The sequence below is a fragment of the Eschscholzia californica genome, unplaced genomic scaffold (genome assembly GCF_041429995.1).
Source record: "Eschscholzia californica isolate CP2 unplaced genomic scaffold, dmEscCali1.0.p SCAF_2, whole genome shotgun sequence".
Classification (NCBI taxonomy): domain Eukaryota; kingdom Viridiplantae; phylum Streptophyta; class Magnoliopsida; order Ranunculales; family Papaveraceae; genus Eschscholzia; species Eschscholzia californica.
In genome coordinates this window covers 33,323,580-33,337,057 of record NW_028238309.1, presented here as the reverse complement: position 1 = coordinate 33,337,057, position 13,478 = coordinate 33,323,580, and the positions used below count along the sequence as shown (strand labels likewise).

General features: G+C 37.0%; 1 protein-coding gene across 3 annotated transcripts; it reads right to left on the bottom strand.

Moving 5' to 3' along the window:
- Positions 1–5,234: 5,234 nt before the first annotated feature.
- LOC147557466 (lysine-specific demethylase JMJ18-like) lies at positions 5,235–13,130 on the bottom strand. Of its 3 annotated transcripts, none has more exons than XM_086658316.1 (12): positions 12,886–13,130; positions 11,175–11,474; positions 10,573–10,644; positions 9,946–10,023; positions 9,312–9,839; positions 9,000–9,224; positions 8,654–8,815; positions 8,143–8,511; positions 6,988–8,065; positions 6,775–6,878; positions 6,400–6,597; positions 5,235–5,855 (listed from the first exon to the last, which is right to left on the bottom strand). In XM_086658316.1, the coding sequence occupies exons 2-12, from the start codon at positions 11,466–11,468 to the stop codon at positions 5,466–5,468; spliced, it is 3,498 nt and encodes a 1,165-aa protein (XP_086514442.1). In that variant the 5' UTR covers positions 11,469–11,474; positions 12,886–13,130; the 3' UTR covers positions 5,235–5,465. The 3 variants fall into 3 exon arrangements, with proteins under 3 accessions (XP_086514442.1, XP_086514443.1, XP_086514444.1); XM_086658317.1 differs by having other exon boundaries at positions 12,325–13,042; XM_086658318.1 differs by having other exon boundaries at positions 12,803–13,005.
- Between the last annotated feature and the right edge of the window lie 348 nt (positions 13,131–13,478).

Genomic DNA, 13,478 nt, shown 5'->3' with positions numbered 1-13,478 from the left:
AATGTTCTCCCTATCTAATGCATTGCATTTACTAAACATTGATCTTCCTATACCAATGACCATTAAATTTCTTAGTATAATATCTGCAAAACAACACTAATAAAATTGATTTCAGTGTTGTTTAGCAATTTAATAAAAAAGAAATAGATTTTGTCTAGTAAATAGTTTTGTTACAGTTTCGTTTAGGATTTGTCATTTTAAGAAACATAAAGGCATTTGATCATTCAGATGTCCTCAGTTAGCTCTGCGAAAATTTGGAGAGAATGATAACAAGTTTTCTAGCAAAAACAGGAGTCTGATTCCTTCCGACCAGAATTGAAAGTTCTCGTTTGATTCCTCTTTTCCATAACTCACACCTTTATTCGGTTTATGTAGTAATCTGAATGATGTCTCCTCAGATTCGATTCCATTACTATTACTAGCAATTGTTGCCAATCTCATCTGTTATATTCGAACTTTCTTCTTTGGGTTATTAGAATCAATGGATTTCTCAGGAACCGATACCACAATATTGAATGATCATCAAGTCTTGGGTAAGGAAGAAAATTTTGAATCATCGAATGGTTTAACTTCTCTGGTTTTGTTGACTGAGCAACTCAAAATGAATCCTGTTTTTCGCTTTCAAATAATATGAAGAAGATAGAAATGAAAATGAAGATAGAGATGGGTTACTATGTGTGGTGTGTTTGTGAAAGTGAAAGAGATGGGGCAGTGGGTGGTTGCAATTGCGGCGGTTGCTCTGTGGTGGTGGTGGTTCTCCGGGGATGGCGGCGGTTCTCCAACGATGAAGACGGTTTTCCGGTGATGAAAACAGTTTTTCCGGTGAAGACTAGGGTGGTTATTTTAGTACTAGTATTGTTACAACGGTGGTGTCTTTTGGTAGTGTGGTCCGTGGCGGTGGTGTGGTACGGAGACAGGTAGAAGAGAGAGATTCTTTAGTATTTCTACTTATTTAGTTCAATAATTGGCGGTTCCTCAGTGGTGGCGGCGACAACCTGGTAATGGCGGCGGCCGCTCTATCGGCTGGGGTATCTTCGAGGAAAATAATATGGTGTTTTACCTAGTCGACCCTTAGGGTTTTTTCATTCTCGATCTTTAGGATATTTTGTCGGCCTTTAGGATCTTTTCTTTGAGTCAGTGTCGAGTCAATTTCTTTTTCTTTATGAGGCACTTTACATTTAAAGGTATGTAACTCTCATAAAGTTGTCAAATGAGAGAAATTACAACTATCATCCATATAACATTGTGATTAATCACTTATGAATGCAAATGGTTCGCGTGGTTTCAAAAGAAAAAAATAAAGCAAAAATAAGAGTCAGGAGGAAGAATGGGAGGTTCAGAAGTAGGGTTCCTCATTCGCGTTTTTTTGGCAGAGGACCTCTCCCCTGTAAGCCTTTCGCTTTCCTGCCTTCCACTCAACCTCCTTTTATATTTAAAATGTTGATTCTGTCAAATTCATACCCATTTCCATTTTACTGATAATAAGAGGTTTCTAGGCTCACCCTGATTGTGCCCAGTTCATCAAATCTAAATGGAACAAAGAAGTTTTTGGTCATATTGATAATAATATTAAGAATCTCACCCTTCAGTTACAATCCATCTCGGATGCAGATAAGTTCAGGGAGATTTTCAACCATATTGAGACTCTTCTTCTTCAACAAGAGAGCTTGTGGAAAGAGAAATCGAGAATTTCAAATATCAATTTGGGCGATAGAAATACTCAGTATTTCTACGCCAAAGCTACCACTAGAAACCGTAAAAATCAAATCCATTCCATCAAAAACCAAGGATAATTTGTGGACTAATGACGAGGATGAAATCTCCACTATTTTTGCTACTCACCTTCAGACAATATCCACTTCTGTTGGTTCTTCCTGGTCAGATAACCTCTCAGAAAGCTTCATACCTCAAATTGCTCTTCCCAGAACGAAGATCTTATTAAGAGTCCCATTGAGGAGGAAATCAAGAAGGCCACTTTCTCTCTCAAACCAGGTGCTGCCCCGGGGCCTGATGGTTATCCGCCTCTTTTCTACCAGGCCAACTGGGATACAGTCAAGGAAGACATAATTCACATGGTGTCTCTCTTCTTCAAGGAGGCCTCCCTCCCGAACATGACTAATCACACTCACATCTGCCTCCTCCCTAAAACGAAAACTCCTCAATCTCCAGCTGATTATAGACCTATTAGCCTTCTCAACACTACTTATTAAATCATTACCAAAATCCTAGCTAACATATTAAAATCTATTCTTCCTGACATCATTTCTCCCTTCCAAGCAGCTTACGTGCCGGGTAGGCAAATCACGGATAATATTATCATTAGCCAAGAGATTATCCATTCCTATAAGCACTGCAAAGGAGCAAAAAGCTACTTTGGACTCAAATTAGACATGTCCTAAGTTTTTTATCGGATAGAATGGAATTATTTAGAGAGGGTTATGCATCTGATGGGTTTTCACCAGAAGTAGATTGATCTCATAAACACTTGTCTCTCTACTAGTTCCATGGCGTTACTCATTAATGGGCGTCCGGGAGTGACTTTTAATGTTAGTCGCGGCATTCGTCAAGGCGATCCTCTTTCGCCGTTCCTGTTTGCGATCGCTATGGAGGGTCTTAGCCGGCTGCTTGAGAAGCATAATTCTAATCTGGCCTTCATAGGTTTCCCTATTCCGAATTTGGAGCTCATTATCAATCATCTTCTTTTTGCAGATGATTGTATTATTTTCGGGCAGAATTCTCTTGAAAACATCCACAATCTTAAACTCATTCTGAAAGAATTCAGTGATGCCTCCGGTCAAATGATAAACTACTCTAAATCTAACATCTTTTTTTCCAAAAATTCTCACCCTAAATTTAAACGTATGATCACTCGCGAACTCAAAGTTCATTATTCTTCTGCAGGAGACAAATACCTTGGCACTAATCTGTTCATTAATAGTAACAAGAAGTCGGCTTTCTAACCTCTCATTTCTCAGATTCAGAATAAACTTGCCAAATGGCAAACTCATCTTCTCTCTCAGGCTGGTCGCTCGGTAGTCATTTCGACTATAGCAGCGGCCGTTCCTCGATACCAAATGCAATGCTTTGCCATTCCCAAAGGCATATGCAATAGCATTGAATCCATTCATAGGACCTTCTGGTGGGAAAAATCCAAAATATTTCATACTCTTAACTGGTCCATTATCTGCAAGCCCCGAAAATTTGGAGGACTGGCATTCGTCTTCCTCTTTTTGACAACCAGGTCTTCCTGAACAAGATCAACTGGCGTATAATCAAAAATCCAAATGCAGTTTGGGTTAAAATTCTTAAAGGAAAATATTTTCCTAAGTCACAGAAACCCACTCCTCCCAAAGCTAACCAGTCTTGGACTTGGAAATTCATTAATAAACAGTTTATTCAGATGCAAAATCTTATCTTCTGGGACATCAACAAAGGAGACAATATTGATATTTGGCAGGACTACTGGATCCCAGATCACCCTCCTCCTATTACGAATCATAACTAGTCAAACCTTAAATGAGTTTCGCAACTTATGGATAATAATACTTGGAATACTAATAGGATACAAAGTTGTTTTAACATTGATATCTGTAACTCAATCCTTAGCATCAATATCCAAAGCAATCAAGAGGATATTCCCAGATGGACGCTTACAAAATCAGGAAACTTTTCGATTAAATCTATGTATAATTTTTGAGAATTAGAAGTACTAATCTTATGCAGGATCAAACCGACTGATTTTTTATATGGAATATGAATGCTATCCCACGAGTTAAACTATTTATGTGGAAATGTTGTACCAATGGGCTACCAGTAAAGGCAAAAATAGGTAAATACATTGGTAATCAATTCTCTTGTATTAACTGTATCGAAAACGAAACATTAGATCATGTTATGCTGCACTGCAACTTTGCGAAAGCGATATGGTTTCATTTTCAAGTAAGAACAAATCACATAGACTCGACAATTCAATGGATCCATCAATGGAAAAACCTAGATGAAGAACTTGGCCTACTATATGCGAAAATTCTATGGTTCATATGGAAAGCTAGATGTGAAAACTGCTTCACCACAACAAAACAAAATCCAAGACAAATCATTGAAAGGATATATATCACATCTATTACGCCTATTAAGATTGAATCTATTATATCTAACGTATGCAGGGAAAAAACTAAGCAAAAAATATGGAGACCTCCATCGACACCATTTCTAAAAATTAATGTTGACGCATCATTTTCCAAGAGCACAGAACCAGCCGGCATCGGTTGTATTATTAGAGATGAACAATCTGTTTTTATTATCGCAGCGGCAGACTCAGTACGATGTCAGAATGCGGAAGAATGTGAAAGCATCGCCATACTATTCAACATCAAATGGGCTTTAGAACTGAATATTAACCATGCACACATAGAAAGCGATAACCAAGCTTTCATCCACTTTATCAATGGTCAAAATGTTGGCCTCCATTGGCAATCCAGAAAGATTATGCAACAAGTTAAAGAGTTCAGGGATAAATTTGACGGTACAATATTCACATTTGTCAATCGGGAATGCAACACTCAGGCTGACGCTCTAGCTAAATGGGGTAGAAGAAATGGTCATAGAAGAATATAGAATGTAATACCTTCTTTTGTTACGGATGTACGTTAAACTTTGTATTTGCCTTTTTAGTTATACTATTAGTTATACTATGTTTACTTCATAAAAAAAGAAAAGAAAAAAAGAGAGCTTTCTAGGCTCAAGATTTTAGGTCACAAAGCATGAGTAGAAATCCTTTCAAAATTACTCTGTAACAAAATCACTCACACCACTATAACCACTATCACAACTACACCATCTTTCACAAGCCCCGACCAGTAGCACCCCCGCCATGACATTATAAATCACCACCCCACCCACAACACCAACCTCCGTCACCACCACAATATTGAATAAAAATATTATTAAGATCATGTTTCCTTTCCCATTAATGGGCCCAAGCTTCCATAAAACTTTAATTCTTTCGTAGAACTATAATCATCATATAAAGCACACACTTCATTAAGGGAAGATGGGCTGGAGGCCCAAAATGAAAAAGAAATAGGGTTCAAGGTCCAATCTTGGAGTCACTCAATTTCGACATACAAAAACTTTCTTTCTCTTTGAATTTAAAAAAACATACAAAAACTTAGCATACACAAATAACAAAGTGTGCCATTAAAGAACATTTTTATAAATCTAACAAATCAGAATGAATATAATTCTTTTTCTTTAATTTAAAAAATTGGGATGTACAAAGATCAATCTCAAATGGTTGACTATGAATTTGTTGATGAGGGATTTAACTAAAAAAACTCAGGATCAGACAGACTTAAAGTCCCTCCAAATTTCCATTATCACTTGCAGATCCAAAGAATAGACCTAACTAATCTAACCCACAGGGTAAGAAAGAATTAAATATAAAAAGAGAAAACAACATTATTTTATCTAAAATTTTCTCTCTCTATATCATCAATTACCGAGTTGAATGCGACTCTCCAATCAGTGTTCGATGAGTCACCAGATAAAATTCTCCGAACAACTTGTAGTTCATCAGGGTTTGCCTTCTGAAACAATCGTTTGAGTACATAATTTACCTCATTAACAGAAGGATCAACGTTAGAGGTTTTTGATTTCTTGGGTGCAGGTTTTAACGCATCGTCGCTGAAATCTAGAATCCTGGTTTGCCCAAGAGAGGAAGAACTTGATCCTGCGGTTTGCCTCTCCATATCAGGTACTAGGAGGTTATTCGAGGATTCATTCTCTTTTATGAAACGCAACTTCGTATTCCAATACTCCACGCAACAATGATGAAGATCAAGAGCTTCAATGGCCTGTAAAACCATAAGCAGATGATTAAAATTTAACAAGAGATGAAATACATAAGCATTGTATGCCAATTCGGGTTTGAATGTGTTCACAAATGTCTAGCAAGAGTCAATCTATGACACATGTTGGGAAACATGTTTCATGTAAAGTCTTTATACTACGAAACTGAATTATGTATTTCAAGTAACACCCAACTTAATAGCATACATATCATCCTTGATTTCGGCACTGCCTTCGCGCACTAGCCTAATCCACATGGGCTTGCTCTAGAGTCTAGAGTCTAACCAACCCCAAGCTTCTCCATATGACCAATTTACGCACCAAACCCACACAACAAGCCTAGCCAATATGAGACTGGGAGGTCTTCCTAAGCAATGTGGCACTAAGTGCCTAGTTAATAAAAGTTATGCTTCACATCAATAGTCTAGCTAAATAAGTGTGGTGCAAATGTAGTTTTGAGCTCCTGTGAAGATTTTGCCCCCATTTTCTCTTTATCACTCAACTCATTTAGTTGAGCACAGAGAGAATACGAAAAGAGTTTTAGCTTACCTTGATAATGTTAGGACAGAAGAATCCGAACATTTCAAGCCCATTGATTATTTCTGAAGGCTGAAAAGGAGCCAGTCCTCGTATTCCCAGACAACGTTGCCTTAGGATTTCTTTATTCAATTTTTCTACTACCATATCCCAACATTTTTGTGGCGACAAATTAGCGAAAACCTCACCGAGGTTGTCTTCTACCGTAACCTGAAATGTACAGGTTCAAAGCGAAATTAGCACGTATTTTTTCACAATTGTCTACTTAATCCATAGAATTAGAAGGTCCGCAAATTTGCAAAGCAAGAAATACAATAGGTCCTAATATATGAGGGTTAGGTCCTAATATATATCTGGAGCCTAAGATAAAAAAAAAGGAAATCCCACCTTAAATAGCGGACCAAGGAGGCCGCCGTCTAGAACTTCAGAAATATAACTGCACTTTTTAGTTGGATCAAGTACACTAAAGAAACTTACACGGCTTTTGAATCCTGCAAAACCAAATAAAGTAAATTTGAGCATTCTTTGTCCAACATGCAGGGAGAATTTTTAATGCGTCATAAAATAGTCATTCAGATTTGGCCAATAATAGCACCATACCTTTAGGGAAAATAACCAAGTTAGTGCACCACTTCTTTCCGGACATTATAGTTCCAAAGGTTAGAGGCTCGACATGGAGAGAAGAGTGACCATTCCGATAAATTTCTTCACTCGGGGTCGGAATTTCTTTACAAAATTTGGCCATTCTAGTTGAGGGTATAGATGGCTGAGTAAGGACTAGATCAACCCCAAACAGCTTAGGTCCACTCAGTGTGTAAGGGTGCCCTTCATTTATTGAAGTTGAAGTTGAATGACCTAAGCACTGAGAATGTTCTAGAGAAATCAAACCCTCAGAGTTGACAGTCGACTTTATTGTCCTCGATTCATCCCTAGTTTCTTTAATGAAGTTCTTAGTGCTCATTATACTAGATTCTACTATCATATCAGAAGAGAGAACCTTCTCATGTTTGACGAGTGATGTAGAAGTCTCAGCAACAATGCTGGCCTTCTCTTTGCAGGTTTTATGTATTTTTTCTCCAACAGATTCATGATCCTCGGAAACATCGGAGTTCAAATCAAAGCATCGGACATTTGTTAGATCCTCTGAAACTTCATCCTTTATAGTCGATAGTCCTCCACTCATGGTATCTTTTTGGCCTTCTGTCTTAACATCAGACTTGCAGTGCTCATCAATGGAAGTAATCCTTTTGAACAATTCAGAAGAAGGTTGGTTTCCCTCATACTCAATTTGATCGGGCCTGGATATCTCGTTCACCTGATCAAACTTATTGACCTCGTCAGTTGTTTTACTGTTGACTAGCAATGGGTCCTTAGATGCCCATCGATGCAAGGCATCTGAGTTTCCTTCTAAAGCTTCAACTAGAGAACATAACTCATCCATACTGTATCGAAAAATGACAAACTTCTGGTCTATTTCACACGAACACAGAAGTTTTGCATGCTTAACACATGCGAAGCGATCACGAGAACATCTGCAACCCACAGCTGAGAGGTGCAAGTCGTAAAAACATGAAAAGCATTCTCTCTCTTGAGTCAAATCGAAGTTTTTGTCCATCTTCCGCTTTTTCATAAAAATTGGAAGGCATTCTCTTCTTTCCTGCTCCAACTTCACTCGGGTCTGAAAGAAATGTTTCAGATTTAGCTAAAGAGAAATCAAATCTTCAAAATACCCAGAGGCACATAAGAAACGCTTACCTTAATTGCAAAAGAAAGTGTTCCATCTATTCCACAGACACTTTTCCAATATAAATTAATCTTGTTTTCCTTCCCAAGTACTGAGAGACCCCAAAGGGCACGGACAGCTTCGACAGCTGCCCCAAGCAGCAACTTGTCATGAGATACAGATGTCTTTCGACACTGATCACTGTAGAGCTCTACTGCGCTTTGACCATATGGTAACCAGTCAATTGGAGCCACATTCACAGCCTCAGCACAGTTAAATCCACAATTGAAACCAGAGTGGTATGCTCTGGGGAAAGTCAAAACAAACTCCCCAGCATGCTGGACAACTCGGTAGACGGGCACACCGTCAGATTTTAGAACTGAAGGAGATAGCTGTGTGACCTGTTCCAGATAGGCAACGATAATCGATGCAAGAAATATTAAGAATCATAAGAATAAAAACGAGTTGCTATTATATTATCGATACTTCCATTATAATTTCTGATTGAATATCCGGAAAGAACAGGAGCATATCTATACCTACCAATTCGTGGAGTAAATCAGGTTGTTCTTCAAACAGACGCGGTAGATGCTTTCTCATGGCATCCTCCAGCTCATTAGCATGACTTCCAGGGACCCCATACCATAATTTTGGATCACCACAATGTAAATAGTTTAGAGAGTAAAGGTGATGGTCTTCGACATGCTGTTGACAAATGCAATACAAATATTACACCAATGGGCTTCATAGAGAAGATTATACTTAAAAAGAAATTGCTCGAAATCTTCATTATACATATTGTTTTAAATTTTCGTGATTAAAACTGTGGCATTACTTAAGGAAAACCATAGCAGTAAAAAATAATCATTGAAGTAATTCTTCAGCTTACCCAACAAAAAGACGAGAAGCACATGCCGACATATAGCCATGGAACTAGAACCCCAGAGATTTCTTCTCCTTCAAAACAAAGTACTGAACCTGCCAGCCGTGGAAAATTGTTTAGGTTCCATCCGGACATTGCATACTGGTCTGAGTCATTGTCAGCGTTCACAGACGATATTTTAGGAAATCCACTTCCGAATACTCCAGTTTCCAAATCGGCTCCGTAATAAACCTGCAAGAGCATGCAGATAACCGATTAATAAAGTGAGGCAGTTAACTCGATCTAGAGACAAGACTTTGGACTTCCAACTTCTAGTACCTCAATCTCTTCTGTTGGGTTTTCAACTATTCGCCAATATTCGCCCTCGATTTCTTCTACCGAGGGCTCAAAACTTCTGCTAGGCTCACCTCCAGAGTTTGTATTATTAACCGAACCCTTTCTTTCAAAATACCTATCCTTGAAATCAGTGGCATACTCTTGAAAACTTTCAAGGGTAAAATCTGAGCCTGAATGGAACCCAAACTTCTCGTCTGTATCTGAGACAGCACAGTCATTCACATCAGAACTTTCCGATTTGGTTCGTCTCCTACTTGCACTCATTCTTGAGCGCCTTCTTCTTTTCCTCTTCTTTTGGCTTCGGCTTCTTGCCTTCTTTCTTAAAGGTTCCCTATTTTGAAGTTTGTCAACCTGTTGAATCCTAGTAGCAAATTTAGCTTCTTCCCACAACTTTTTCTGTTTCAGACAACAAGGTGGCTTCCAAGAAGGAGGAGGTACAATTCGACATATTCCAAAAGCTTCTGCTTTCTTGCGGATCTTTGCAATGTAACTGAGTGTATCTCCAAACTCCTAATAATTGGAACATCACATCAAACCAATTAAAAGAGAACTTCTACTTGGATTCTCCGCCAATAAAATAGAAAAGAACTAGCAATAATAACATTGCATAGCATACCTCGTCATTAGGATAAAATACCGGAGCTTCGTCGATGATGGGCCTGCACGCTCCTTCTGGCTCCCATCTAGCTGATACCTATTTAAATATCTCAAAATCAGCTATAGTTTAGTCTTATTATTAGTCAATTTTATGAATGTTTGATGAAAAGTTATCAGCCGACTGAGATTTAATGAAATACTGTACCACAATTAAGAAGATCATAAACGAAACAGTAGTTCCAATTACGTAATTTTTATGCAGAAGTACAAAATTCTGATGTATTCTTGTGGTCTGTGAGTATATTATATTATTGTTTACTATAGATTTTCCTATATTGCTACTATTCAGCGTCCTAGTTCCAATTATAGATTTTCCTTCCCAACTAATATATTCTGAATCAAGTGTTTAACTAAGCTTGTGCCCAAGGTTCAGCAAATTGGTTCCTTATTTCTCATTCCACAATCTTCTACTTTACTATCTTACAAACTTAATATACCTCTATTGGCTTTCAAGAAAAGTATAAAATTCGACTCAAATGTTATATTTCGTCAAAACTTAGTAGTCCCACGAATATAGGATCAAGTCATGTCAATTTAAAATCTGATTAACCAACTACAAAAGCAAGTATAGAATATGTTGTTATACCTTCCGGCATCGGGGACTGCCAGAACATTCTGGGTTTCCATCATTTTGTCTACCATGTTTTGCAAGGTGATCCTGCAGAAGTACAAAGGGTTAAAAAAGCTTATTCAAGAATCATGATATTAAGAAATATCTGAATCACATTGATGAATTTATGAAGGCATTTGATGCATCAATGTACAATTCTATATACAATTCAAATTTAGAACAAGACTCATGTTGTTTTTTTACCCAATATTTGTGAAAAGCCATGACAAGGACGATGACTGAAGTAGATACCAATTGAGGTGGTAGAAAAGGAATGAGGAAATAAATAAGTCACCCAAATGTGATGACGAAGAAATTGACCCAAATAAAACAACCGTGACTAGGAATTATTAGTAGGAAAAACGCCTCTCAGTCACGATGAACTTTTCGACCACCTCATCCTTAATTCCTCGATAAAGTGGATTAAGTAAAATATACCTTGGTAGAAATAGCTGAAAACAAGAAAAAAATACTAGCTAGGATGGGTTACAAGGAAGAGGAGTAGAACCAACTGTATGCAAGACTATTGTCAACCATAGAGTAATAATGGGGAAATAAATAAACACAAGATTATTAACCTCCACGGATTTTCTGCCATCGGATTCGTCTCCAGAACTAACATTATATACCCCGGAGTTGTCATGATTTCTACGCTTAAGAGACCGTCTACGCTTCACTTTCCGACCACCAATAATGGGCTCGGTATCCATCTTTGATTGTTGTGAAACAGAAGTAGCCCCCATGACATTACCGACTGATGTTAATGGTGTAGATTCAGGTTCAGTTTCGATGTTCAAAGGAGTCTTAGAGGGAGAGCTTTCATTCAGAAATCCTTGATGTTTATCTAAGCTTTCTAAACATCTCGTCGTCATTTATATCTGAATCGAAAAAATATTATGGTCAAGTAAAAGGAGATATCGGAATCTGAAACATACAAAGAACTTATACGTAAAAAAAAAAAAAAAAAAAAAACAGACATGACAAATATTCAAATAAACATATTACAGGGACCAGAAGAAAACAGCCTCAGCTAGGCTAGGGTTTGGTCTTCTCGTCTACCATAAAATGCGTAAACATTTGAATCCCTGCCTAACGAAGGATGACCCCAATTTATGTCAAGTTCAAATAACCTGACAAACTTATATAGACACAACTAGAGCATACTTGAGGAGACATGAATAGCTATAAAATTTATTGTTCCCAAGCACATCATATACCACAAAAGGAAAACAGATTACTTTTCAGAGCAAGAAAACGATACAAACAAGGTTTTTACTGAAACAGCCAATGTTTCAACTTTGTATTTTATAATTCAGCACGAGTTGAGAGAGACAAGCCTAGACAATGTTCCGACTTTGTATTTTGTTATAGATCATTAGAGAACTAGATACCTTAAATAAAGCTCGATAGAAAAATCGTTCAAAATAAATACGTATAACCTTAATGTTCATATGATTCTGAGCTCTAGTATCCTGATTATTTCATAAGAACAAAATCTATCACATAACATTACATCATTGCGGAGCGACAATAAATTTATTAAAAAGACGTGAACTTTTCTTGATTAGATGAACAATTCATTCATAGAACAAACAAAAGTGCACGAATCATCACTGATCTAATTCAATTCAAGATATCGTTCTAAGGAAAATTTAGATAAGAAGGCAATACCTAAAATCCATCAAACATGCAAAAGCTACTAACAATCAAGAAAGTTTTTATTCAAACCTTATCTATACATGGAGAAACCCCAGATGCCCATGAAAACAATTTCATGGACTAAACCAAATCATGAAACCTCTTATAGAAACAATTGATGGATTAAGAAAGAAACCCTTATTCTGACCTAACAAATTTCACTAAACATGAAAACAAATTACCATCCAATATACAAAATAACAAGTAGAATCACTATAAGAATCTCTAAAGGAATAACCTTTATACCATAATTCAACCAAATCTGATATTTTAAACCCAAATCCATAAAGTTCTGAAATCAAATACACAAGATAAATAGAGAGAAAACCTAAAAGACAAAATTCAATGAAATCTACCCATCTTTAAATTCACCCAAATAGTCAAAATATTCCTAAACAAAATTGAACCCAAGAACCGTTATATTTTCATTTTTTTTTTGCATCAAAACATTAGTAAAAAACATAAACATATTAAGATTTTAATTGAAAATTAACAGAAAAAATCATACTTGTTGAGAAAAAAAGTTGCAAGATTAATGAGCTCTAATTGGTAAAATAAAATATGGAAATAAAAAGAAGAAGAGGGAAATACCCTAAAAAAGCAGCTAAATATCAGAGAGAGAAACTGAAGAGATTGCTTGTTATGGGTGTTAAAGACGGAGTAGTAGTAGTCAGAATAAAAAAAAAAAAACTCTTCTTTTACGGTCTTTCCAGTTTTCATCCGGAACAGAATATATAACACAAGTAACTGACTTGTACTTTCCGGTTCCTGCAATGAAGGCCCTGCTTTTTTTGTACCTACACCTGCTGCTGCATAAAGGGCGTGTGGTTCGATATGGCCCTGCCCTTAGAGATACCTTACTCTTAAGGTTGAAGGAATTGCTATAGGCGCCTCCTTTTTATGCTTGCGCCCTTGCCTTTTTTTTTTTTCTCTCCCAGTTTTTCTTAATCCACTTCCTTTTTACGTTGCACCCTCTGTCCGTTTTTCTAAATAATTTTTGGACTTAGGGTCTAAAAATCTACCTTTAAACACACTTTAATCCTCTCTAATCCTAAAATGAGTTTATAAACCAAAATATTAAAAAAAATGGAAATTTAGTCCATTTGTATCCATCTCTAGAGAAAACATAGACCCCTAGATTTCGTATTAAATCATAATACCTAAACTAACATTCTATATAAACA

Excerpts from the sequence above, each read along its gene's own strand:
- LOC147557466 (XM_086658316.1), bottom strand. The coding sequence starts at position 11,468 with ATGACGACGAGATGTTTAGAAAGCTTAGATAAACATCAAGGATTTCTG. Across the intron at positions 10,024-10,572 it reads GCAGTCCCCGATGCCGGAAG|GTATCAGCTAGATGGGAGCC; the intron begins GTATAACAACAT and ends ATATTTAAATAG. Across the intron at positions 6,598-6,774 it reads TCCTTGGTCCGCTATTTAAG|GTTACGGTAGAAGACAACCT; the intron begins GTGGGATTTCCT and ends TGTACATTTCAG.